This window comes from Dryobates pubescens, chromosome 13 (assembly GCF_014839835.1).
Source record: "Dryobates pubescens isolate bDryPub1 chromosome 13, bDryPub1.pri, whole genome shotgun sequence".
In the NCBI taxonomy this organism is placed as follows: domain Eukaryota; kingdom Metazoa; phylum Chordata; class Aves; order Piciformes; family Picidae; genus Dryobates; species Dryobates pubescens.
The window spans coordinates 19,335,506-19,358,164 of record NC_071624.1 but is presented as its reverse complement, the minus strand read 5'-3'; the positions used below and the strand labels follow the sequence as shown (position 1 = coordinate 19,358,164).

The window sequence follows — 22,659 nt, the reverse complement described above, 5'->3', positions numbered from 1 at the left end:
CGTGCACAGCAGCAGCAGAGCCAGGACTGGTAGCTATGTAAATATCTGCTTTGCATTTAGAAGGAAGCCAGAGGAGCACAGAAGTCGGGTGCAGAAGGGGAGGGCACCCCAAGGTTTACCATTTCCCTTGGAATCTTCTGGGCAGCCTCGGGCAGGGGAATCAGATCTGCGCTTGAAGCCAGGAGAGCTGCTCACGGAGCTGAGCCTCGGCGGCACGTTTCGGTGTCTCTCTCGCATTGCCCGAGGGACGCTGCGGTTCTCCCCAGGGGCGCCCCACGGCCGCGCTGCCGCCCCGGGGCTGGACGCCGCGGCGGCGCGAGGGACGCGCTCCGGGGGCGGAGGCGGAGGCGGGGCTCGAACCCGCGGCGCCGGCTGCTGGGGGCGGGGCGTGCGGCGGAAGTGAGGCAGCGGAAAAGGCGGGCGGCGGGGAGCCGGTTGCCGGCGGCCATGAGCTACGAGCACCGCCGCGATTGGGGTCGGGGCCGCGGCGGGGATGGCGGCGCCTCCTCGGCGGCCGCCGGCGGCCCCTCCTCGGCGGGGGGACACGGAGGCCGCGGCGGGGGCCGCGGGCGTCATCCCAGCCACCTGAAGGGCCGCGACATCGGGCTGTGGTACGCGCGGAAGCAGGGCCAGAAGAGCAAGGAGGCGGACCGGCAGCAGGTGAGGGGCGGCCGCGGGGCTCTCTCCTTCGTCCCGCTCCCCTAGAAGGGCGGGCACGGCGGGGGTGCGGCGGGTAGGGCGGGCGCGGACAGCTGCCTGCCTGATCGATGCTTTCAAGCGGAGAGCCCGGCCGCGGGTGGGCGAGGGCGGCAGCGGCGGGGCTGCGGCGTGAAGGGGAAGCTGTCACGACAGGCCTCACCCCTGACAGCGGCCAGGAGCCGGGACCGGCCTGTCCCTCTCTGCAGCTGCCTCTGCAGGGCTGTCCTTGGCCCGGAGGCGTGCACGTTGCTAAGTGCTTGTGTGAGGTGATGGAAGGAAGATGTGTTCCCCTCGGCATGCTGCAGTCGCTCCTCAGGAGTCATGCCCTAGGAGTCTCGCTGGTTCGGTATTGGGGTGTTGTTAATGCAGTACCTGCAGGTACACTGGATGAAGGCTGATGGGAAGGGCGCTTTTCTTTCCCCAGAGAGCTGTCGTGCGGATGGATGAACGCAGGGAAGAGCAAATCATGCAGCTCCTGAACAACGTCCAGTCTAAAACTGAGAAGGAGCAAGAAGCCATGTCCTGGTGGTCTGGGGATGAGGATGGGTAAGGAGATGCCATTGTGATGCTTTGATTTACCTGGAATTGAACAGGCTGCCCACAGGCTGGTAGGAAGGGGCATCAGACAATGTTTATGTTCAGTGAGTGAGCTTCACAAATACACTCTCTACAGACTCACAGACTGGGTTGGGTTGGGAGGGACCTTAAAGATGATCTAGTTCCAAACCCTCTGACGTGGGCAGGGACACCTCCTGCTAGAGCAGGTTGCTCAAGACTCCAACCAACCTGGCCTTGAACGCTTCCAGGCTTGGAAGTGCCCTGAATCTCCTCTGGGGTAACTTGAGGCCATTTCCTTTCATCCTGTCACTTGTTACTTTGAGGTCACCCAACACAGCAGTGGTGGAGTACAACCCAGGAGCTGTGTGAGGTGCCACACTGCAACAGTTGTTACCAGTGCTGTCAGGCTCTGCTTCAGGTTACTCTTGAGTTTGGGCTGTTACATTTTTACTTAGAATCATAAAATCCTGTAATTGATCTCCAGGCCCTGTGGGAGTAGCTCCCTGGGACTTTTCAGCTGCCCCTATCCCTGGAGTCAGCCTTCCAGAGTGGCATTTTACTTCCATCTTTCAGTTATTGCCCAGTCTTGGAATGCTTTCCCAGCCTCAGGGGAACAGGAGCTGTTCTTGGAGGATTTGAAACACCAGCAGTGGAAGGGGCAGCCAGGAGAGTTGCTCTGAGCCCACTGAGGGGAGGGGTTTGGATCGCTGGGTGAACGATCCAGGTACAGGACAGCGATCGGGCAGTGGGCTCAGCAGCACATCCCTGCAGGTGTTTTATTGCTCTGTTGGCTTTGTTTTGATTGAAAAGAGCCATGCCACCTTTCTAGAGAGGGAGGCAAAATCTTGGGCAGCTGCTGAGTTGCCCTGGGTCAGTGGCATGTGCCCTGTCCTCCTCACCGGACGGCCAAGTGACTCCTGGATGCGATGCCTCACAAACAGATCGAAGCTTTGCCTTGTTGCTTCATCCCAGTGGACAAGCACTTCCTGAATAGGCTTTGAAGTTTCTGCTCTCTGCTTTTAACTTCAGGCCTGCTCCAGAGCAGCCTGCAAAGGCCAAACCACAGGCTGAAAAAGCTCCTGTCAGGCAGAGACCGGTCCCAGAAAAGACATCTCTTGATCGGGATGTGGAGTACCTCTTTGAGAAGAATGAGCAGGATGCTGACTTAGATGAGCAACTGAAAGAAGACCTGAGAAAGAAGAGATCTGACCCCAGATACATTGAAATGCAGGTACTTTTGCATGTGTTAAGTAGAAAGCTTTTCACTCTGTTCTTTTGTTTTGTGGGGGTTTTAGTTAGTTAAACTGACCTGAAAATGGAACTTTTGTACCATTTACTCACTAAGAAATGGTCCTGGTGCTCCTTCTGCTAGAAAAGAGTCAGCATTTGCACAATGCCCATCACTGGCACCCTGATTCACAGCCAGACTCAAAGGGGGCAATTGCTTGATGGCATACAATCCAAAATGTGAAGCTCATGCATTGTTTAGCTGGCTGGGGGGTGGGGAAAGGGGTGGTTCTGTTGGGTTTTTAGTGGATTCTAAACCTTCATTTATGTCTCCAACTGAAAGCACAAAGCTGAGCTCCGAAGGAACTGCCTCTTCAAAATGCCATTTGTATTGTTCTGGTAGCCAGAGGTGAAGCTGTCAGCTCACACAGCCTTGCCGTGAGCAGATGGCTCTCCCTTTGGCCTCAGTCCTGTGGCTTGATGTGTGTGTGTTGGTTTGAGACAGCTTTGCTGAACAGACCACACATGAAATCAGACTTGTTTGGATAACTATTAGGTGAACATTTGTTGTGTTGTGTCTCAGTTTAAGCCTAGGCCATAGATGAAATCTGCTGAATTGCTTCAAGTGTTGCAATGTTAACTGAGGATATGTGCTGCTGTTTTTCTTCCCCTCAGAGATTCCGGGAGAAGCTCCCTTCCTATGGGATGAGGCAGGTAAGTGTGTGTTCAGTTGGAAAGGATGTGCATTTCTGCTGTCAACTGGGGGGTAACCCTGGTGTGCCTGGGGCTAGCAGGAAACCTTTGTTGCCTTTCATGAAGCTGTGACGCTGGGTTTGACATCTTCCACTCAAGCAGCTCAGGCTCACTGCTCCGTGATGTGCAGAAGCCACTGTGGGGCTCTCTGTGGTTTGATCAGTAGGGGCAGCATTCCTCATGGAAATGAGATTGAATGTACAATCAGTTTCTTTCTCTGTTTTTAAAGTACAGCTGTTTAAACTGCATTTCTTTCTTTTAAGCATGGATTCATTCATCTGTTTTCCTCTGCCAGTTAAACTTCTAGACCATTCCTGGTCACTTGGATGTTGTGTGGGGTAATTAACCACCACATAAATCATGCTTCCTTGTGCATAAAATGTTGAACATTTGCCCAATATAGAATTAAATGTAATGCCAATGCCAATTAAATCTCTTTAATCACAGACTTGATGGCTGTACTGCTCCCTCTTACTGCCATTAGATCCCCAGGCCAAGTATAACATCAGTGCTGCTGTGGGTTGTTATTAATTGGTGTCTCTAAAGATCCACAGAAGGCAAATGGAAGGGAGAAAAATGTTTACACAATGAATTCATGCGTTCATTTTAGTTCTTTCATGTTGTTTTCACCCAGGATATTAAGTTTCCCAGCAGTGTTCAGGTTTGATAGGCCCCAAGCCTTAGGCATGTGAAGTGCAAATGGGCAGCATCTACTGCAGGTTTGAGCTGAGCTCTTTGGTCTGACCAGAAACAGATGAGTGTCTGTTTCCTTAGTTGCTGTGACACTTGCTCCTAAGCTCACCACAAAACCATTCTCCAGCCTGCTGTGAGCAGTAGTGCAATAAATGCTGTCCCTGTGTTTGGCACCAGGAGCTTGTCAACCTGATAAACAATAATCGAGTGACGGTGATCAGCGGGGAAACCGGCTGTGGCAAGACGACCCAAGTGACACAGTTCATCTTGGATGACTACATTGAGAGGGGGAAAGGCTCTACCTGCAGGATTGTCTGCACTCAGCCCAGGAGGATCAGTGCTATCTCAGTAAGTTGGCAAACTGACAATCACAGAATGGCTCAGGTTGGAAGTGACCTCAGAGATCATCTGCTCCAACCTCCCCACCATGAGTGGGGACCCCTCTCAGCTAGACTTGGCTGCTCAAAGCCTCATCCAACCTGGTCTTGAACACCTCCAGGGAGAGGGCATCCAAAACCTCCCTGGGCAGCCTGTGCCAGTCTCACCACCCTCGTACTGCAAAACTTCTTCCTAAGGTCCACACTAACCCTGCTCTCCCTCAGCTTCAAAGCATTCCCCCTTGGCCTGTCTCTAGACACCCTCTTGAGAAGTCCCTCTGCAGCCTTCCTGCAGGATCCCTTCAAGTACTGGAAGGCAGCTTTAAGGTCCCCCTGGAGCCTTCTCTCCAGGCTGAATTCCCCCAGCTCCCTCAGCCTGTCTGCATAGCAGATGCACTCCAGCCCTTGGATCATCTTTGTGGCCTCCCCTGGACTCTCTCCAGCAGTTCTGTGTCCTTTTTATGCTGGCGACACTAAAACTGGAGGCAGGATTGGAGGTGAGGTCTCAGCAGAGCAGAGCTAAGGGACAGAATCCCCTCTCCTGCCCTGCCCACACTTCTCTGGCTGCAGCCCAGCACACAGCTGCCTGCTGGGCTGCAGGAGGCACTGCTGGCTCCTGGGAAGCTTCTCAGCAACCAACACCCCCAAGCCTTTTTCTTCAGGGCTACTCTCAACCCACTCTGTACCCAGCCTGGGTTTGTGCCTGGGATTGACCCTACCCAGAGGAACTTATTCTTGTGATTTGTTTCCCCAGTAAATGAGAGGAAACATTACTGCTTTACTTGTGATCCTTGATGGACAACACATTTCTTCCCAGGGCTAGGATCCCTGGGCAAGGTTCTGAACTGAGTGTGCAACCTGCTGGATTATTGGAAGTGAAGGACTGAAATAATTCCTAATGACCTCTCAAACCTGCTCATGCTAAATGTAAAGCTCAAGATAAGCCTTCAGCCTGCAGTGGACAGTGAAGGAGGCTTCTTGTGTGTTTTCAGTCACCTTGGATTCTATTGCAAACAACAATCCTGTTAATGCACCTCAGTTTCATGCACTTTGGTCTTTGAGTGCTGGCACTGCAAGCCTCATCCTTCCCTGAATTTAATCATGGCTCTCATCTGTGATTTTAATTGGCTTGGGCAGTGCAGATGTCAATGAAAGCAAACACCACTGACACTCCTGTGTCAGCCTTTCAGAGGTACATTAATGAGCAAGAATTTGGCTTTTAAGTGCAGAGCAATTATTCTTCTTGATGGTTAAGTGTCAAATGATTCCAGAACCTTACTTCCCATGAGGAAAAGCCCACCTTCCTTTGAGTGAGTGTGTTGCTAATGCCTAAGTGGTTGTGGTCCTTCAAAGCATTGTCTGGGTTGCAAACCTGGCCTTGGGTTGCTGATGGGAAGCACTGCCCTCAGTGGGGGAGGAAAATAGGATTTCCAGAGTGTTTCTTTGTGGCTTCCATAACATCTTGGTTCGAGGCACTTCCTGCTGATAGAACCTGAAGAGCAGCCTTGTGGGATTGTTTTGGGAAACAAAACCATGCTTTTTTAAGCCACTATTTTGATTTTCCTTATTTTTTTTCCAAGGTGGCTGAGAGAGTTGCTGCTGAAAGGGCAGAAGCATGTGGCAGTGGCAAGAGTACAGGGTACCAAATTCGCCTGCAGAGGTAAGAGCATTCCCCTGGCAGTCCTTGTTCAACCAAGACAGACCTGAAAAGTAGTTCTGAGCTTGGACAGCTGCTTTCATTCTGGGATTTTTTTTTTTCCCCTCCAAAGGGAATTTCTGTGGAGACCTGAATAAGGTTTCTGAAATACAGCAAAAAGTTTGAGCTTGCTGTGTTTTGTGCAGCCTGCAGCAGTGGCTAGCACCCCACGTACTCTTGCTCTCTTCCCAGCTCTTCCAAAAGGTTCTGCTGTAGGCAGAGATAAAGTTGATGTCCCTAATCCATGGATTTCAAGGAAGTGGTGCTATAAGCCATGTTTCTGGGGAAAACTCTGTATTTGCTACACTTAGGTATTGAGTGATCCCACTGAGCTCAGGTAATGAAGTTGGCTGCATTGACAGGAGGTTGTAGATCTAGTGCCACAGAGCAGAAACCTTTGCATTTGGGGTCACCTGCCATTTGGAAAAGAGATTTGCAACGTTGCCAGCAAATAATGGAGCCCCAGTTATCATTGAGGAGAAGCTCTGCCAGTGAAACAGCTTGCTCCTCTCAGCAGGTTAATTGGAGTCTGTGGAATCTCACGTGTGCTGCTTTGCTACTCGGTCAAGGATGTTAACACTGCTGTCTGTTAGCTGTCATCTGTGCTGAGCTTAGATAGCTGCAAGGACCTGGGCTCAGCAGGCCAGTGTGGAAATGGTGAGAAATGATGGCTGGGGAGCCAGGGCACATCAGATCACAAATCATTCCTCCCCCATCAATGCAAAGGCTGCAGCTCTGGCCTGAGTCCTCCTTCCTCCCACCGAGCTGTGAGCGAGAGGCTGGAGAATGAGTTGCGCTTCATGTCTGGAGCGCCTCTGTCTTCCTTGGAAGCTTTTGAAGTGCCTTGTGAAGTGCAGAGGAGAACTGAGGAGCTGTTGATGTGTCTCTTGCAGTCGGTTGCCAAGGAAACAAGGCTCAATTTTGTACTGTACCACGGGGATCGTCCTGCAGTGGCTCCAGTCAGACAAGTAAGTTCTGCTCTCTAACAGACCCAACACGGTCATCAACTGGCTCCACTGCCCAGCTCCTTCTAGCAGCCTGGCCTCTGCTTTCTTTAATTCTGTTAAAAACAAACATCTCCCTTCCTGCCCTTCTCTTTCAGGCACTTGTCCAGCATTAGTCATGTGGTCCTGGATGAAATTCATGAACGAAACCTGCAGTCAGATGTTTTAATGAGCATCATTAAAGACCTGCTGAACGTCCGCCTGGATCTGAAGGTGATCCTGATGAGTGCCACTCTGAACGCAGAGAAGTTCTCAGACTATTTTGGTAGGTGGCCTGCTTCCTCTCACTGCCCCTCCTGACTCACTGAGGCACTGTGATGCACTTCTCCTCTTTTAGGATTATCCAGAGAGGTCATCAAGTCAGTTTTACAGATGGGTGCCAGCTGCTGGAGCTGCTTATTTGCCCTCACTGTTACCACACTGTCAGCACAGGTTGCTTGTGCAATTGCTGTTCAGAATGGCATCCTGGCCTGCATCAGGAACAGTGTGGCCAGCAGGAGCAGGGAGGTCATTCTGCCCTGTGCTCAGCACTGCTGAGGCCACACCTTGAGTCCTGTGTCCAGTTCTGGGCTCCTCAGTTTAAGAAGGACATTGAGACACTTGAATGTGTCCAGAGAAAGGCAAGGAGGCTGGGGAGGGGTCTGGAGCACAGCCCTGGGAGGAGAGGCTGAGGGAGCTGGGGTTGCTTAGTCTGGAGAAGAGGAGGCTCAGGGGAGACCTTCTTGCTCTCTCCAACTCCCTGAAGGGAGGTTGTAGCCAGGAGGGGGTTGGTCTCTTCTCCCAGGCAAGCAGTACCAGAACAAGAGGACACAGTCTCAGGCTGTGCCAGGGGAAGTTTAGGCTGGAGGTGAGGAGAAAGTTCTTCACAGAGAGAGTTGTTAGCCATTGGGATGTGCTGCCCAGGGAGGTGGTGGAGTCCCCACCCCTGGAGGTGTTCAAGAGGGGATTGGATGTGGCCCTTGGTGCCATGGTTTAGTAGTCATGAGGTGTTGGGTGACAGGTTGGACTTGGTGATCTTTGAGGTCTTTTCCAACCTTGTTGATTCTATGACAGGATCTCCAGGGTGTTTTCATCTTAGGCATTTACTGATGCTTCCCATGTGGTAGAAGTCTTGGTGTGAGTGGGAAACCAGATTGAAGCCTTCAGTTGTTCAGTCTTCCAGCATAATCCTGAGTACAAAGGCCTGCAGAGACAGGACCAGGAGCAATGGCTTCAAACTAGAGCAGAGCAGATTGAGATTGGAGGTTGGGAACAAGTTCTGCACCATGAGGGTGGTGGAACACTGAAACAGGTTGCTCAGGCAGGTGGTTGGGGCCCCATCCCTGGAGATATTCAAGGTGAGGCTGGACAGGGCTCTGGGCAACCTGATCTACTTGGGGATGTCCCTGCTGACTGCAGAGGGGTTGGACCTTTGGAGGTCCCTTCCAGCCTGGAGCATTCTGTGATTCCATAATTCTGTAGCTGGAACCAGGTGAGCAGGCTGGAGAACAAGCAGCTGATTACTACCTCTGCTGCTTCTATTTAACAGCTTTATTTGGAGCTGAGTTTGGTGCCTCCCATGAGAATTTCAAACCAAACCCTGTGTTCAAGAAACCTGTGGACATGGCACTTTGGGATGTGGTTCAGTGGCCATGGTGGTGTTAGACTGATGGTTGGACTGCATGATCTTAGAGGTCCCTTCCAATCCAACCCAAATAATTCTTGGCAAGTGTGCTCAGAAATAGTGAAGGGTGTTTATTGCCTGCATCACCTCAGGACAATGTTTCATTTGCTGTTTCAAAGCTGAGCTCTGCCTTCCTCAACAGATCATTGTCCAATGATCCACATACCTGGCTTCACTTTCCCTGTGGTGGAATATCTTCTTGAAGATGTCATTGAGAAGCTGAGGTGAGTGTGTTTTCAGAGCTGTATTGTAGATGGGGGGGGGGGGTTGGGGTTTTTGCTTAGTTTGTTTTCAACAACAGTAAATAAGCTCAGGGAGACCCAGCTGTGTTTGCCAACAGAAAACCTTTCAAGGCAACGTTGGTATCACAGAATGCCAGCTTGGAAGGGACCCCAAGGATCACCTGGTCCAACCTTTGTAGGTAGCTGTAGAGTTGAAATGAGCTGGCCCAGCACCCTGCAAGCTGAGTCTTAAAACTCACTGTAGGGGACTCCACCAATTCCCCTGGGAGAGGATTCCAGTGTCTAACTGCTCCACTAAGAGCCTCCCCAGCAGTAACTTGTCCCCATCACCCCTTGGCTTCTCCATGGGACTCCTTGTGCAAAGGGAGTCTCCATCCCCCTGGCAGCCATTCTTTATGTGCTGGTCCATGGTGATAAGGTCTCCCCTAAGCCTTCTCTCCCCAGGGCTGAACTAACCCAGCTCTCTCAGCCTTTCCTCATGTGGATGCCAGGCCTCTGCAGTAGCTTTTGCACTGATGAAGAATGTCACCTGGCTACCTGGAGATGTTGGCATGGTGAATTTCCAGGCTACTAAACTGAGCTACTCTTTCTGTTTGTTCAGATCTCTTCTCTAGGTGTTTATAGTAGAGGTGAGGCCTGGGGTTGTGAGTAAGATCTCTTTCAGGAAAATCAGTGAGACTTTTAACCAAAGGTAACCATCCAGTTGGGTGCATTACAGCATGAGATGTAACACACCTAAGTGCTGGGTGCTGCACTTTGGCCACACCAACCCCAAGCAGTGCTACAGGCTGGGGATAGAGTGGCTGAGAGCAGCCAGGCAGAAAGGGACCTGGGGGTAGTGGTTGATAGTAGGCTGAACAGGAGCCAGCAGTGTGACCAGGTGGCCAAGAAGGCCAAGGGCATCCTGGTCTGCATCAGGAACAGTGTGGCCAGCAGGAGCAGGGAGGTCAATCTGCCCTGTGCTCAGCACTGCTCAGGCCACACCTTGAGTCCTGTGTCCAGTTCTGGGCCCCTCAGTTTAGGAAAGATGTTGAGCTGCTGGAAGGTGTCCAGAGAAGGGCAACAAAGCTGGGGAGGGGTCTGGAGCACAGCCCTGTGAGGAGAGGCTGAGGGAGCTGGGGTTGCTTAGCCTGGAGAAGAGGAGGCTCAGGGGAGACCACCTTGCTCTCTCCAACTCCCTGCAGGGAGGTTGTAGCCAGGTGGGAGTTGGTCTCTTCTCCCAGGCAGCCAGCACCAGAACAAGAGGCCACAGTCTCAAGCTGTGCCAGGGGAGGTTTAGGCTGGAGTTGAAGAAGAAATTCTTCCCAGAAAGAGTAACTGGCCCTTGGGATGTGCTGCCCTGGGAGGTGGTGGAGTCACCATCCCTGGAGGTGTTTAGGAAGAGCCTGGATGATGCCCTTGGTGCCATGGTTTAGTTGATCAGGTGGTGCTGGGTGATAGCTTGGACTGGATGATCTCTGAGGTCTTTTCCAACCTGGTTTATTCTGTTATTAATGAGCTTGTGGGTTTGGTGTTCAGGTCTCTGTGCTTGTGGGTTTGGTGTTCAGGTATGCTCCAGAGAGCACAGACCGTCGTCCCCGCTGGAAGAAGGGCTTCCTGCAGGGCCATGTCAGCAGGCCGGAGAAAGAAGAGAAGGAGGAGATCTACAGGGAGCGGTGGCCAGAGTACCTGAGGCAGCTGCGGGGAAGGTTGGGCTCCAGAGGCTCTTTGGTTGTTTGCTTGCATTGTGTTTCTAGAGCTTTCTTGTCTGAGGCACAGAAGCCACTTCCAGCACTCTGCTTTTGTTCGGGAGAGTTGCCCCTGCGCAGAGCAGTTGTGCTGGACCTGGCCATGCAGTTGGCTGGCAGGTGTGGAAGTGCTTGAGCTACCACAGGGAGTTTGCTTCCTTTGCATGACAGAGAGCTGCCAGTCCCTTGCTGGTGGTGGTGGTGTTGTCCATGGCAGTCTTCACTGTCTGCAGCTTCAGGCCTTCACTGTGCTGAAGCCTCAGACCATGAAGACCGTGAAGCCTTGAGCTTTGGTCATTAGCTCTCTTCTGATGAGTTCTGCTCTTTCTCAGTCTCCTTTGAGAGTGATCTCACAGTCTCTTAGTCTCAGAATCAACAGAACACAAAATGTGCTGGTTTGAAAGCAAGCAGAGCAGCCCCACAAACCCAGCACAACAGGAAGAAACCCTCACCACCACCTTCTCCTCAGACCATTTTAGTATTCCTCTGGAGTGGCTTAAAACCAAGCTGATTTTGGTGCATCAGGTAGAGATTGGCCACTTGAAACATTCTTTTGCTGGCCAGCATTTGAGTGCTTGGCTTGTCTGTGTAAGCTGAAGAATTGGATAGCCTGGCTGATTTATTTCAGGAGCAGCATCTTCCTGTTCTTTTCCTGTCTTTTGTCCTCTGCATTTTTTGGGACTGTCTGTGTGTCCAGCCTGGTAACCACAATGACTGCAGAGGGCTTGGTTTCATCTCCCTTTTCTAAGGGCAAAATCCTCAATGCTCTATCTGTCTGGCCTGCCTTGTCCTCTGCTCAGCCCATTTGTACTCCTCCTTCCCTTTCCCTCTCTGTCTTTTCTTTCCATAGTGTTAGCTTTCCTGAAATCAAAGAGCTGGACAGATGTGATGCCTCCTGTGCTCCCTGGGAGGGAGAGAATTAAGGGATGGCTTTGGACTGTTTAGGTCCTGGGGTTGCTGAATCCATCAGGAAGGCAAGCATGTAGATGCTTCCAATGCAGTTGAAGCATACCATGGCAATTCTTAGCTTACTGCTCCAGGCTGGTGATAATCATCACACTGATCAGCCTCAGGAGCACATTGGAGGTACAGTAGCTGAACAGACAAAGAAATAAATTGATCAGTAGTGGGTCCCAGAGGTGTGATGGCAGAGCCTCACAGCAGAAACTTGAGTGTGTGGCCTTGTGTGGTGGTAAGTTACCAACATGTGCTTTCCTTGCTGGTAGGTATTCACAGGGTACCATAGATGCCTTGGAGATGATGGATGATGACAAGGTGGACCTGGACCTTATAGCAGCACTGATCAGACACATTGTTCTGGAAGAAGAGGTACCCTTCTCTCTGCTGCCTGCACAGTTCAGTGCTGGGGCTGAGTTGTGGTCAGTGGCTGTTGGCAGTGCCAGAGCTGGTAGTTTGGGTCATCACAGTTGAGAAGAGGAATCATTTCTGTCCTGCTGCAAAGGAATCACAGCTTTAACTATCTAATGGCTGCCTCAGCCCTGGGTTTAGAACATGGCTGATGGGGTAGAGTCCATGCTGACAGGGGAGCACACACTTCAGCCTTTCCTTGACCATGAGCTGTGCACATGAACTTGGGAAGCTCAGAGCTACATTTGATGTGCTTATTTATGGTCCCTCCTGAGCAAGGGGTGGAAAAGGAGCCTGGATTTTAACTGAGAGTAGGGATTATCCCATTGAAAACACGCTAGATAGCTGAAGGGTGGCTCAAAAGCAACCATTTTGAACCCAATTGCTGCATTTTTCTCTTGGCTAAGCTTCTAAATAAGCCTTCAGATTAATTGGGCATCTTAGTTATTTGATGGAAAGTAATAAACCTCCACATGAATTGTTGCCTCTTAGTTCTTTCTGTGCCAGGGTCCTTGTTTGTCAAAGGTAGCATTTCTTTTGTAGTCTATAGCAAAAGCTCCTGTTGTGAAGCAGCTGTGGAAGACTCTCTGAAAGCCTCTTCAGTGCACCACTAAACCTCCCTTCTGAATTCCCCAGCAGTGGGAGGGGGTGAGAGCAAGAGCAGTGGAGTTGATGTTCACTGCCTCACATCCACACTGTGCAGTTTCTTCAGTGCTTTTCCTGCCTGAGTGATCTAAACCTGGCTTAGATGCTCTGAAGACCCTTCTCTCTTTTTTCCCTCCCTATGTAGGATGGAGCAATTCTGGTGTTCCTGCCAGGCTGGGACAACATCAGCACCCTGCATGATCTCCTGATGTCACAGGTCATGTTTAAATCAGGTAACAATACAGTCTTACTGTTCCAGCAGTAGAGTTAGTGCTGAACTCTTTAGTTTTGGCATGGGACTGCAGGCCCTGCTCTGGGTTGATTGTTTTTTCTGACCTCTCACATTGCAGTGTTCAGCACTTTCTGCATTTCCATGGTGTGCCATTCATCTGCTAATGACAAGGCCCTCGGTGCTCACTCCCATGCTGAGGAAAATCTGAGGCAGAATCTCAGATCTGCATCTTTTCCCTTTTGTCCTTTCTCACAGCTATGATAACTTCCACTCAAAACTAAACTTTCTTCATCCTGTGTTCACTTCCTCTCTTGGTTCTCCAGCAGCCTCTGTCTCCTGCATTGCTGGCTGTTGTCTTGGCATCCTGTTTATTCCCAGAGCCTTTAAGAGGAACTGAAATACCCTGTGCCTGTCTGACCCATTTCAATTTGTCTTGTTTGCATGACTCAGATTTTCATCTAACTCTGCTCTTGCCAATTCAGCTGGGTGTCCTTACAGCTTGTGTTGTGGACATTGCATGGACAAAGGTGTTTTGTTTGATAGGAAGATGGGGGGGGGTGGTCAGTGTGGGAGGAGGAGGGTGGTCAGTGTGGGAGGAGGAGGGTGGTCAGTTTATGAAGCTTGAGCACTTATTTAATGAGTTGAGAGTAAAAAAGTGAAACATAAATGACTCTACATCATTTCCTATCTTATCTTAAACTTACAGCAAAATACAACCAAATCCTTTACACCTTTTAACTTTAGAGCCAGCCAGGCTGCTACCTGAGCCTTTGAATTCAGAGCAAGAAGCAGTAGATGGCTTGCAGCAATATTTCCTCTGTTCTGCATTGCTGATTTGTTCTTTGTTGTTATTTTCCTGCCAAATTCCTCTGTGCTTACACCACCTCTCTTACTGATTCTTCTTACTGTTCAGACAGGTTTATTATCATTCCTTTACATTCACTGATGCCCACTGTTAACCAGACCCAGGTATGCTCTGCTTTTATTGTCATATTTCACTACTACTACCAAAAAAAAGTAATAATCATCTCATGAAGGCTGAGTTGCATTTTGCCAAGTGTGTAAATGGGCCCTGGGTAATTGCAGGTTTTTAAGAAGACCCCTCCAGGAGTAAGGAAGATTGTGATTGCTACCAACATTGCAGAGACCAGGTAAAGGGCTGAGTGTCCAGAGCAGAGAGATGACATCCCTGTAGCAAAAGAAATCATCAAATATAGAACAGAATAAAATTAACCAGGTTGGGAAAGACCTTTGAGAGCACCCCATTTAGGAGGAGACTGGCTGGGGGGCTTGGTGCCATGGTTTAGTTGATTAGATGGTGTTGGACGATAGGTTGGGCTCGATGATCATAAAGGTCTCTTCCAGCCTGGTTAATTCTGTTCTATTCTATAAGAGATTGAGTCCAACCCATCACCCAACACCATCTAATCAACTAAACCATGGCACCAAGTGCTTCATCCAGGCTCTTCTTAACACTCCCAGTGATGGTGACTCCACCACCTCCCTGGGCAGCACATCTCTCTGTCTGGGAAGAACTTCTTCCTAACATCCTAAACCTCCCCTGGTGCAGCTTGAGCCAGCAATGCATGTTTCACAGTATCACAGTATAACTAAGGTTGGAAGAGACCCCAAGGATCATCAAGTCCAACCTGTCCCAACAGACCTCACAACTAGACCATGGCACCAAGTGCCACGTCCAATCTCCCCTTGAACACCTCCAGGGATGGCGACTCCACCACCTCCCTGGGCAGCCCATAGAGGGGAATGTTTGTACCATTCCCCTCTAGCTCTATTTTTAGACATGTTCATAGACTAAACAGCAGCTTTCCTTTCCCTTTAATTGTTCTAAACAATTAAAGCCTGGATGTTACTACAATGACTCTGCACCTGATAAATCTGAGCTGCCTGTCCCCTCTGCAGGCTTCCTAGCTCCATGTGGGGACTTCTGCCAAGCCTAGGAGAACAAACCAAGCTCGCTCTTGAGCTGCTTGGGAACATAACTCTTAATGAAAACTCCAAACGCAGATCTTTTTGTTGTTGTCCTTGGGAGGGGGAGGGAAGGAGGCTCTCAAATCCCAGCTGAAGTTTGCAGAGCTGAAGAGCTGCTTTGCTTCCCTCTCTGGTTCAAACAGCATCACAATAGACGACGTCGTGTTCGTTATAGACGGGGGCAAAATAAAGGAGACTCACTTTGACACCCAGAACAACATCAGCACCATGGCAGCAGAGTGGGTTAGTAAAGCTAATGCCAAGCAGAGGAAAGGTCGAGCAGGAAGGTAAGAGTGATGGGGAGGAGAGTCTGGGGCAGGGTTTCCATCAGCCCTGGGGCACAGGTGTGCTGCAGATAGGATTTGATTCCCTGCCCAGCAGTAAATGCCTGCACAACTCTCTCTTGTTCTTGGGGAAAGAATGATTTCTGTGTTAGGAAACTGGCTTGACTGGTGCTGCCTTGAACTCCTGAGTTTCCTCCTTCCCATAAGAAGTCCTGCATTTTGTTACAGTGCTGTTGGTTGTCTTTGCCTTCCCACCTGATTTGTGAGGCCACAACATGTTAAAGGCACAGCAGCCTACACTTTAACATCAGTTAGCCATATACCAAGTAATCTTAAATCCCTCTCAAAACACCTTGTGGAATTCTTTCTTCCTTGTTCAGACCTTCCCTGGTCTCTCCATTGCTGCTCTTGAGCAGCTGACAGGAGTTTCCTGTGTTCTGCATGCCTGTTTTGATGGGTCAGTTCAGAAAGCTGAAATGACTTCTACACACTTCATCTCTGAGTCCTTGAGGAGCTTGGGAAAGCTGTTCAGAAACAACCACAGCCACAGTGTCACAGTATCATGGTGGGGGGGAAAAACCCCAAACAAACAGCTGTTGACTGAAATCATTGCAGAGTTCAGCCAGGCCACTGCTACCATCTCTACAATGGACTCCGTGCCAGCCTCCTAGATGACTACCAGCTACCAGAGATCCTGAGGACACCTTTGGAAGAGCTCTGCTTACAAATCAAGGTAAACACAGGAATCTTCCAATTTGCTCTTCCCATTGGGATAAGAGGTTGAGAGGTTAATTAATGCAGCTCTGAGCTTGGGGCTGTCTTCAGGTCAGAATTCTCTGACACCCGACGTACAAAGCATTCAGCTGATGGTTGCAGCACCTCTTGCAAAGTGCATGCTTGTCTCTAGAGGCCTCAAACCCAGAAGAGACCTGCCTGGTGTAAACAAAAGCTGAAGTCTGTTAACAAAAAGTGGGGACTGTGCTTCCCCTCCTCTCCCCCAACTACCCTTTCACCCAAGGAGCTTCAGTAAGAATGTCGGTGAGCAGAAGGAGGGAGATGATGCTTGAAAGGAGTTCTAGTAAGAAGGGGCCTTAGAAGTGGCAGGAGTTGCCTGTTTGGCAGTTTGCTTTGAGTTGCATGAGAACCAGCATGTGTGTGCATGCTGAATGGACACAGCTCCTTGTGTCTCCAAATTCATCACTAATGCTAATTAAGAGCCAAGGATGCAAATGAGCGTGTGACACTCGAGCTGAAGCTGGGAATTGCTCACCCTTTCTTTAATTAGTGTGGTCACTGCTTACTAGTTTTAGGTAGCCCTCATTCTCCAGCTGCTGCAGGGTTTGGGTTTTGTTTCCTTTGTTTCCTTTCAGATTCTAAAGCTTGGTGGAATTGCTTCTTTCCTGAGCAAGCTCATGGATCCACCGTCTCGTGATGCCGTCCTGTTGGCCATAAATCACCTAATGGAGCTGGTAAAGTCTTGCTTAATGCACTGCAAGGACAAATCTCTTCAGAAGCACATTACTGTGGTGTGTTTCAGGCAGTTCTGATTGTGCAGGCCTGGACATTTGCAGCCCCTTACTGCACTGTGTAGAGCTTATCTATCCTTGCTGAGCAGAGGAAGTAATTCCACATAATGTGTGATGTTCATAGGCTGCATAGTTCCTGAGGACCTTTCTAAATGGCTTAAAACACAGGGAGGTTGGACTAGATGACTTCTAAAGGTCCTTTCCAACCCAAACCATTCTGTGATGCCTCTGCAGCCCACCCTACAGATATCTAACTGCTTCTCTACAGATACCTAGCTGCTTCTCTAACACCCTGCTCGACTGCATCCACTGAGCCTTCCTATCCCAGGCAGGTTAGTGAAGACTTAGAATCATAGGATCAAGCAGGTTGCAAAAGACCTCAGAGAGCATCAAGTCCAACCTATTCCCTAACACCTCCTGACAACCAAACCATGGCTCCAAGTGCCACAGCCAGTCCTTTTTTGAACACCCCCAGGGGCGGTGACTCCACCACCTCCCTGGGCAGCACATCCCAATGACGAACGACTCGCTCAGTGAAGAACTTTCTCCTCACCTCCAGCCTAAACTTCCCCTGGCATAGCTTGAGACTGTGTCCTCTTGTTCTGGTGCTGGTTGCCTGGGAGAAGAGACTTTGAGACCCTTTTTCTGTGGGCAGATAAAGCTTATGGGAGAAGGGTCTTGTGTGTCGTTGTCTCTTTGGACGCTGGGGAAGGGGAGATCAGGGACACATTTGTACCACTCACTGCTTGCTCTGGTGGTATTTGTGGTTTATTCAGGAGAACAGAAGGACACTCAAGTGTATAACCCTTCATACTTTTGTCCTGAGGGACACTGAGCCCTAGTAAGCAGCTTGAAACACAACTAAAGCTGCTTGCCCTTTTCTTGGATCTAACAGAGCTTGCTCCACAACTTGCTTACTCACTTCCCTGTCAGACCTTACTTCCAGCTAGCTCTGCCCCCAGCTTTCCTTTGTCCACTGTGTGTGCTCAGAAGCTATTTCAAGGAAATCCTCCCCATTTCAAATGCTGTTTATTCTTTTTTTTCCCCCTGTTTTCTTCTTCTGACAGAATGCTTTGGACAGACAGGAAGAGCTGACTCCACTGGGTGTCCACCTAGCCCGATTGCCAGTTGAGCCACACATTGGGAAAATGATCCTCTTTGGAGCTTTATTCTGCTGCTTGGATCCAGTGCTTACAATTGCAGCCAGCCTCAGCTTTAAAGACCCTTTTGTCATTCCTCTGGTAAAGTTTCTAAGAGAATTAGATCTAGCCTGATCTAGTGTGGGGTGTCCCTGCCCATGGCAGGGGGATTGGAACTAGGTGATCCTTGTGGTCCCTTCCAACCCTGACTGATTCTATGATACTCTGAATTACAGATCAGGTGTGGAGAATCTGAGAAGGATATCAGGACTTAGTGGGATGTTGCAGCACAAAAGCACTTCATTGCCCTTCATTGTGTTAATTACATTAACTTCAGGCACTTCATTGTGTTCATTACACGTTGATTAGCAAAAGCTTGCCTTCCCATACCACGAGGGGCCTTTGCCTACAGGCTGCTGGCAGTAGCTTTCATTTTCCTGTCTGTTGCATGCTGTGGATATGGATCTTGATGAGGAACACAGTTATGAATGTTTTACAGGTTCTCTTTCTTCTTAGGGCAAAGAGAAAGTAGCAGATGCCAGAAGGAAGGAGCTGTCCAAGAACACCAAGAGTGACCATCTCACTGTGGTGAATGCTTTCACGGTAGGGCATGCCTCAGTGTTGAGGCTCTCTTCTGCAATTCCAGGCATAGGCCTTTGTTCTCAGGGCTTTAATCAGGTTTTTAACTGAGGAGTTTGTGCTCTGTAGTATTTCTTGACTCTTACAGAAACAGACTCTTAATTTTCCCCCTTCCAGTGGTGAGGAGTCTTGCCTTTGGACTCAGGGACTTTGTTTCTTTCACAGGAGGTTAGGAGGAAGTTCTACACAGAGAGAGTGATTGCCCATTGGAATGGGCTGCCTGAGGAGGTGGTGGGGTCACCATCACTGGAGGTGTTCAGGAGGAGACTTGACAGGGTGTTTGGTTGCATGGTTTAGTTGGTTGGGTGGTGTTGGATGATAGGTTGGACACGAAGATCTTGAAGGTCTGTTCCGTTCTGTTCTCCATAAGAGTTGAGGCCCCTGCACTTGCCCTGTTTTCTTACACTTTGGTCACACTAACCCCCTGCAGCACTACAGACTGGGGGATGGGTGGCTGGAGGGCAGCCTGGCAGAGAGGGACCTGGCAGTGCTGGTTGCCAGCTGCCTGAACATGAGCCAGCAGTGTGCCCAGCTGGCACAGAAGGCCAATGGCATCTTGGCCTGTATCAGGAACAGTGTGGCCAGCTGGACTAGGGATGGAATTCTGCCCCTGTGCTCAGCACTGGTGAGGCCTCACCTGAAGCACTGTGTGCAGCTCTGAGCTCCTCACTGTAAGAGAGATCTTGAGGTGCTGAAGTAGGTCCAGAGGAGGGAGACAACACTGTGGAAGGGACTGGAGGGAAAGTCTGATGAGGAGAGGCTGAGGGAGCTGGTTGTGTTTAGCCTGGAGACTCAGGGGAAAACCTTATCACTCTAGACAACTACCTGAAGGGAAGTTGTAGTGAGGTGAGGGTCAGGCTCTGCTCCCAAGCAACTTGTGACAAGAGGAAAGGGCATAGCCTGAAGCTGTGCCAGGGGAGGTTTAGGTTGGATGTTAGGAAGCAATTCCTCATGGAAGAGGGAACTGGAGACTGGAATGGACTGCCCAGGGAGGTGGTGGAGTTGCTGTCCCTGGGGGTGTTTAAGGGAAGATTGGATGTGGCACTCAGTGCCATGGGCTGGTCAGTGTGGTGGTGCTAGGTCATAGGCTGGACTTGAAGATCTCAGAGGTCTGTTCCAGCCTCAATAATTGTGTGATAATGTTATTGTTACCTCACTGGAGTAAGTCATTCTTGTTCTTCTGGCCTCTGAGGCTGACTTAAGTGTTGGGAGATGTACCTGGATAGTGTTGGGGTGAGAAGGAAATGAATGGCCTGGAATGCAGCTTTTGCCCAGGCCTGTTGACACCCCCAGGTGAAGCTGTGTGCAGCTTGGCTGGATTGCACTCCCTCAGCACAGACACAGCGAGCTGTTGATTCCAGGGCTGCAAAGCTGTGGGTTTCTGCTCTGTGCTGCATTTCCATAAGCAGAGGTCAAAGGGTTTGCTCTCTCCCTTGTGGAGGAGAATGTGAATTGAGTGTGTGAGCTCCAGTTTTTGCTGTCTCTTGGTTCCCTCCCAAGCAGCTCTCCCAACTGTGGCTTCCCTTGGCAGGGCTGGGAGGAGACTCGGCGCCGTGGTTTCAGAACAGAGAAGGACTACTGCTGGGAGTATTTCCTGTCTGCAAATACACTGCAGGTAAAGCCTGACTGAGGGAGGGAAGCATGCCTGTGGGGGGAGGAGGGACAGCCTTTTTAGCACTGCATCACTCTGGGACCGTTTTTGTCTCCTAGATGCTACATAACATGAAGGGGCAGTTTGCCGAGCATCTCCTTGCAGCTGGGTTTGTGAGTAGCAGAGATCCCAAGGATCCCAAATCCAATACCAACTCAGGTGAAAATGGAAGGAAATGAGACATGTGAGATGGCTGGAGCCTGTTTGCAGCACTGCATTATTTCCTCTGCTGTCTTCCACAGATAATGAGAAGCTGCTCAAAGCAGTCATCTGTGCTGGCTTGTATCCAAAAGTTGCAAAGATCCGGCCAAGCTTCAGCAAGAAGAGGAAAATGTAAGGGTTTGGTTTGATGAACTCAGCACTGCTTAGGCCACACCTTGAGACTCTGTCCAGCTCTGGGCTCCTCAATTTAAGGAGGACATTGAGACACTCAAATGTGTCCAGAGAAGGGCAGTGAGGCTGGGGAGGAGTCTGGAGCACAGCCCTGGGAGGAGAGGCTGAGGGAGCTGGGGTTGCTTAGCCTGGAGAAGAGGAGGCTCAGGGGGAGACCTTGCTCTCTGCAGCTCCCTGAAGGGAGGTTGTAGCCAGCTGGGGGTTGGTCTCTTCTCCCAGGCACCCAGCACCAGAACAAGAGGACACAGCCTCAGGCCTAAAATAACCTCCCTGCCATTTTTATTATATATTGATAGATAAAAATATGATGTTTGTTTGGTTGCTTTTCCATAAGGGTGAAAGTTTGCACCAAGACAGATGGGACAGTTAATATTCACCCCAAATCAGTGAATGTGGAAGAAACAGAGTTCCACTACAACTGGCTGGTGTACCACCTGAAGATGAGAACTAGCAGTGTAAGTGGAGGGTTTCTCTGGGTGTCACTGACCTGCTGCAGCTCTTTGCTAGGCTTGGATCAAGGTTCAAAGGGGAGGTGAAGAGTCTCTTCTCTTTTGAAGCCTTCCTGTCTTGGGTCACTCCTCTTACATGCCATCAGATGGTGTTCTGTGTGACACTGGTGGTATTGTCCCACAAATGACTCTCTCCTGAGGGTTTGTGGTTGGTTTTTTTCCCTGGGGGGGAGAGGGGCAAAGTGTGGTTTAAGGTTCAGGCCATAGCAGCTGTGATTTTGTTTCATTTCAATCCAGCCTAACACTTCTGAATGTGCAGAGGTTTATTCATTTCCTCTGACTGCTATGGAGTGGTTGGTTTGATTTCACCATGCTGCAGGAAGGGCTCTGTGGGACTGTTCTTTGCTCCTGTTCAGTCTGATTTCCTGTACCTTCTCCAGCTGGGCTGCTCCATGTCTTGCATCTTCATGCAGGGTTGAATAATCACCTCCTGGAATTCTGTTAGGAGGTTCCTGAAGGCCTGCTGATGCCACTGGAGGTGTTGTGAAGGGTAACTGGGCAGCTTTGTCTTCCTGCAGATTTACTTGTATGATTGCACAGAGGTCTCTCCCTACTGCCTCCTCTTCTTTGGGGGAGATATCTCCATTCAGAAGGATAAAGACCAGGACACCATCGCCGTGGATGAGTGGATTGTCTTCCAGTCCCCAGCAAGGATAGCACACTTAGTTAAGGTGACTGCTGCCTCATCAGGGTGGGACACTGAGTGCTCTTGGAGGTTTCTGTGGTGGCGAGCACTGTGTAGCTGCTGACTTCTCACTGCAGGCTGAGGAGGCTCAGGGGAGACCTTCTTGCTCTCTCCAGCTCCCTGAAGGGAGGTTGTAGCCAGCTGGGGGTTGGTCTCTTCTCCCAGGCACCCAGCACCAGAACAAGAGGACACAGCCTCAAGCTGTGCCAGGGGAGGTTCAGGCTGGATGTTAGGAAGAAATTCTTGCCAGCAAGAGAGATTGGCTATTGGGATGTGCTGCCCAAGGAGGTGGTGGAGTCCCCATCCCTGGAGGTGTTTAGGAAGAGACTGGATGGGGTGCTTGGTGCCATGGTTTAGTTGGTTAGATGGTGTTGGGTGATAGGTTGGCCTGGATGATCTCCAAGGTCTCTTCCAAGCTGGTCAATTCCAGTCTGAACTCGCTGGAGCGCTGCTGTTGTCCGTGGGTCTAACCGCTTCTGCCCTTTTCCCTTCATTCCAACCGCTGCTGCAGAATTTAAGACAAGAGCTGGATGATCTCCTGCAAGAGAAAATAGAAACCCCCCATCCTGTGGACTGGGCTGATGTGAAATCCAGGGAGACAGCAGTGCTGACAGCCATCATAGACTTGATCACCACCCAGGAGAACGAAAGCGTCCGCAACTTCGCTCCACGCTTCCAGAGCGAACGCTACAGTTGACACACTTCCCTCTCTGTCCACCCAGCCAACCCTCTTCCCCTCTCTCTCTCTCTCTCCTCCTCCTCCTCCTCTTTTGTTTTTTTTATAGCCTTTATTTAGCTAGAGGGGAAAAACTTTTTGTTTTTTTAGGGTGAGTTGCTAATTGCCTCCTGCTGGAGAGCAGCTCTGGCCGGGTAGCTGCTGTGTCGTCTGTACGTGCATGGGATTCTGTGTAGCCTTGGGCAAGCCCCGGAATGCAGAGCTAGCAGTGGTAGTTGATGTGT

General features: G+C 50.3%; 1 protein-coding gene across 1 annotated transcript; it reads left to right on the top strand.

Annotated features, from left to right (window-relative positions):
* The first annotated feature begins 421 nt into the window (after window positions 1–421).
* DHX36 (DEAH-box helicase 36) lies at window positions 422–22,458 on the top strand. The gene is made up of 25 exons (XM_054166798.1): window positions 422–660; window positions 1,124–1,245; window positions 2,287–2,488; window positions 3,160–3,198; window positions 4,108–4,278; window positions 5,888–5,967; window positions 6,897–6,971; window positions 7,106–7,272; window positions 8,813–8,894; window positions 10,460–10,600; window positions 11,866–11,968; window positions 12,798–12,885; window positions 13,798–13,853; window positions 13,971–14,035; window positions 15,017–15,160; window positions 15,773–15,890; window positions 16,528–16,626; window positions 17,751–17,924; window positions 18,339–18,425; window positions 19,993–20,076; window positions 20,172–20,271; window positions 20,355–20,445; window positions 20,840–20,960; window positions 21,533–21,685; window positions 22,211–22,458. Exons 1-25 carry the CDS (start codon window positions 448–450, stop codon window positions 22,394–22,396), a joined length of 2,961 nt encoding a protein of 986 aa, XP_054022773.1. The 5' UTR covers window positions 422–447; the 3' UTR covers window positions 22,397–22,458.
* Window positions 22,459–22,659: the final 201 nt, after the last annotated feature.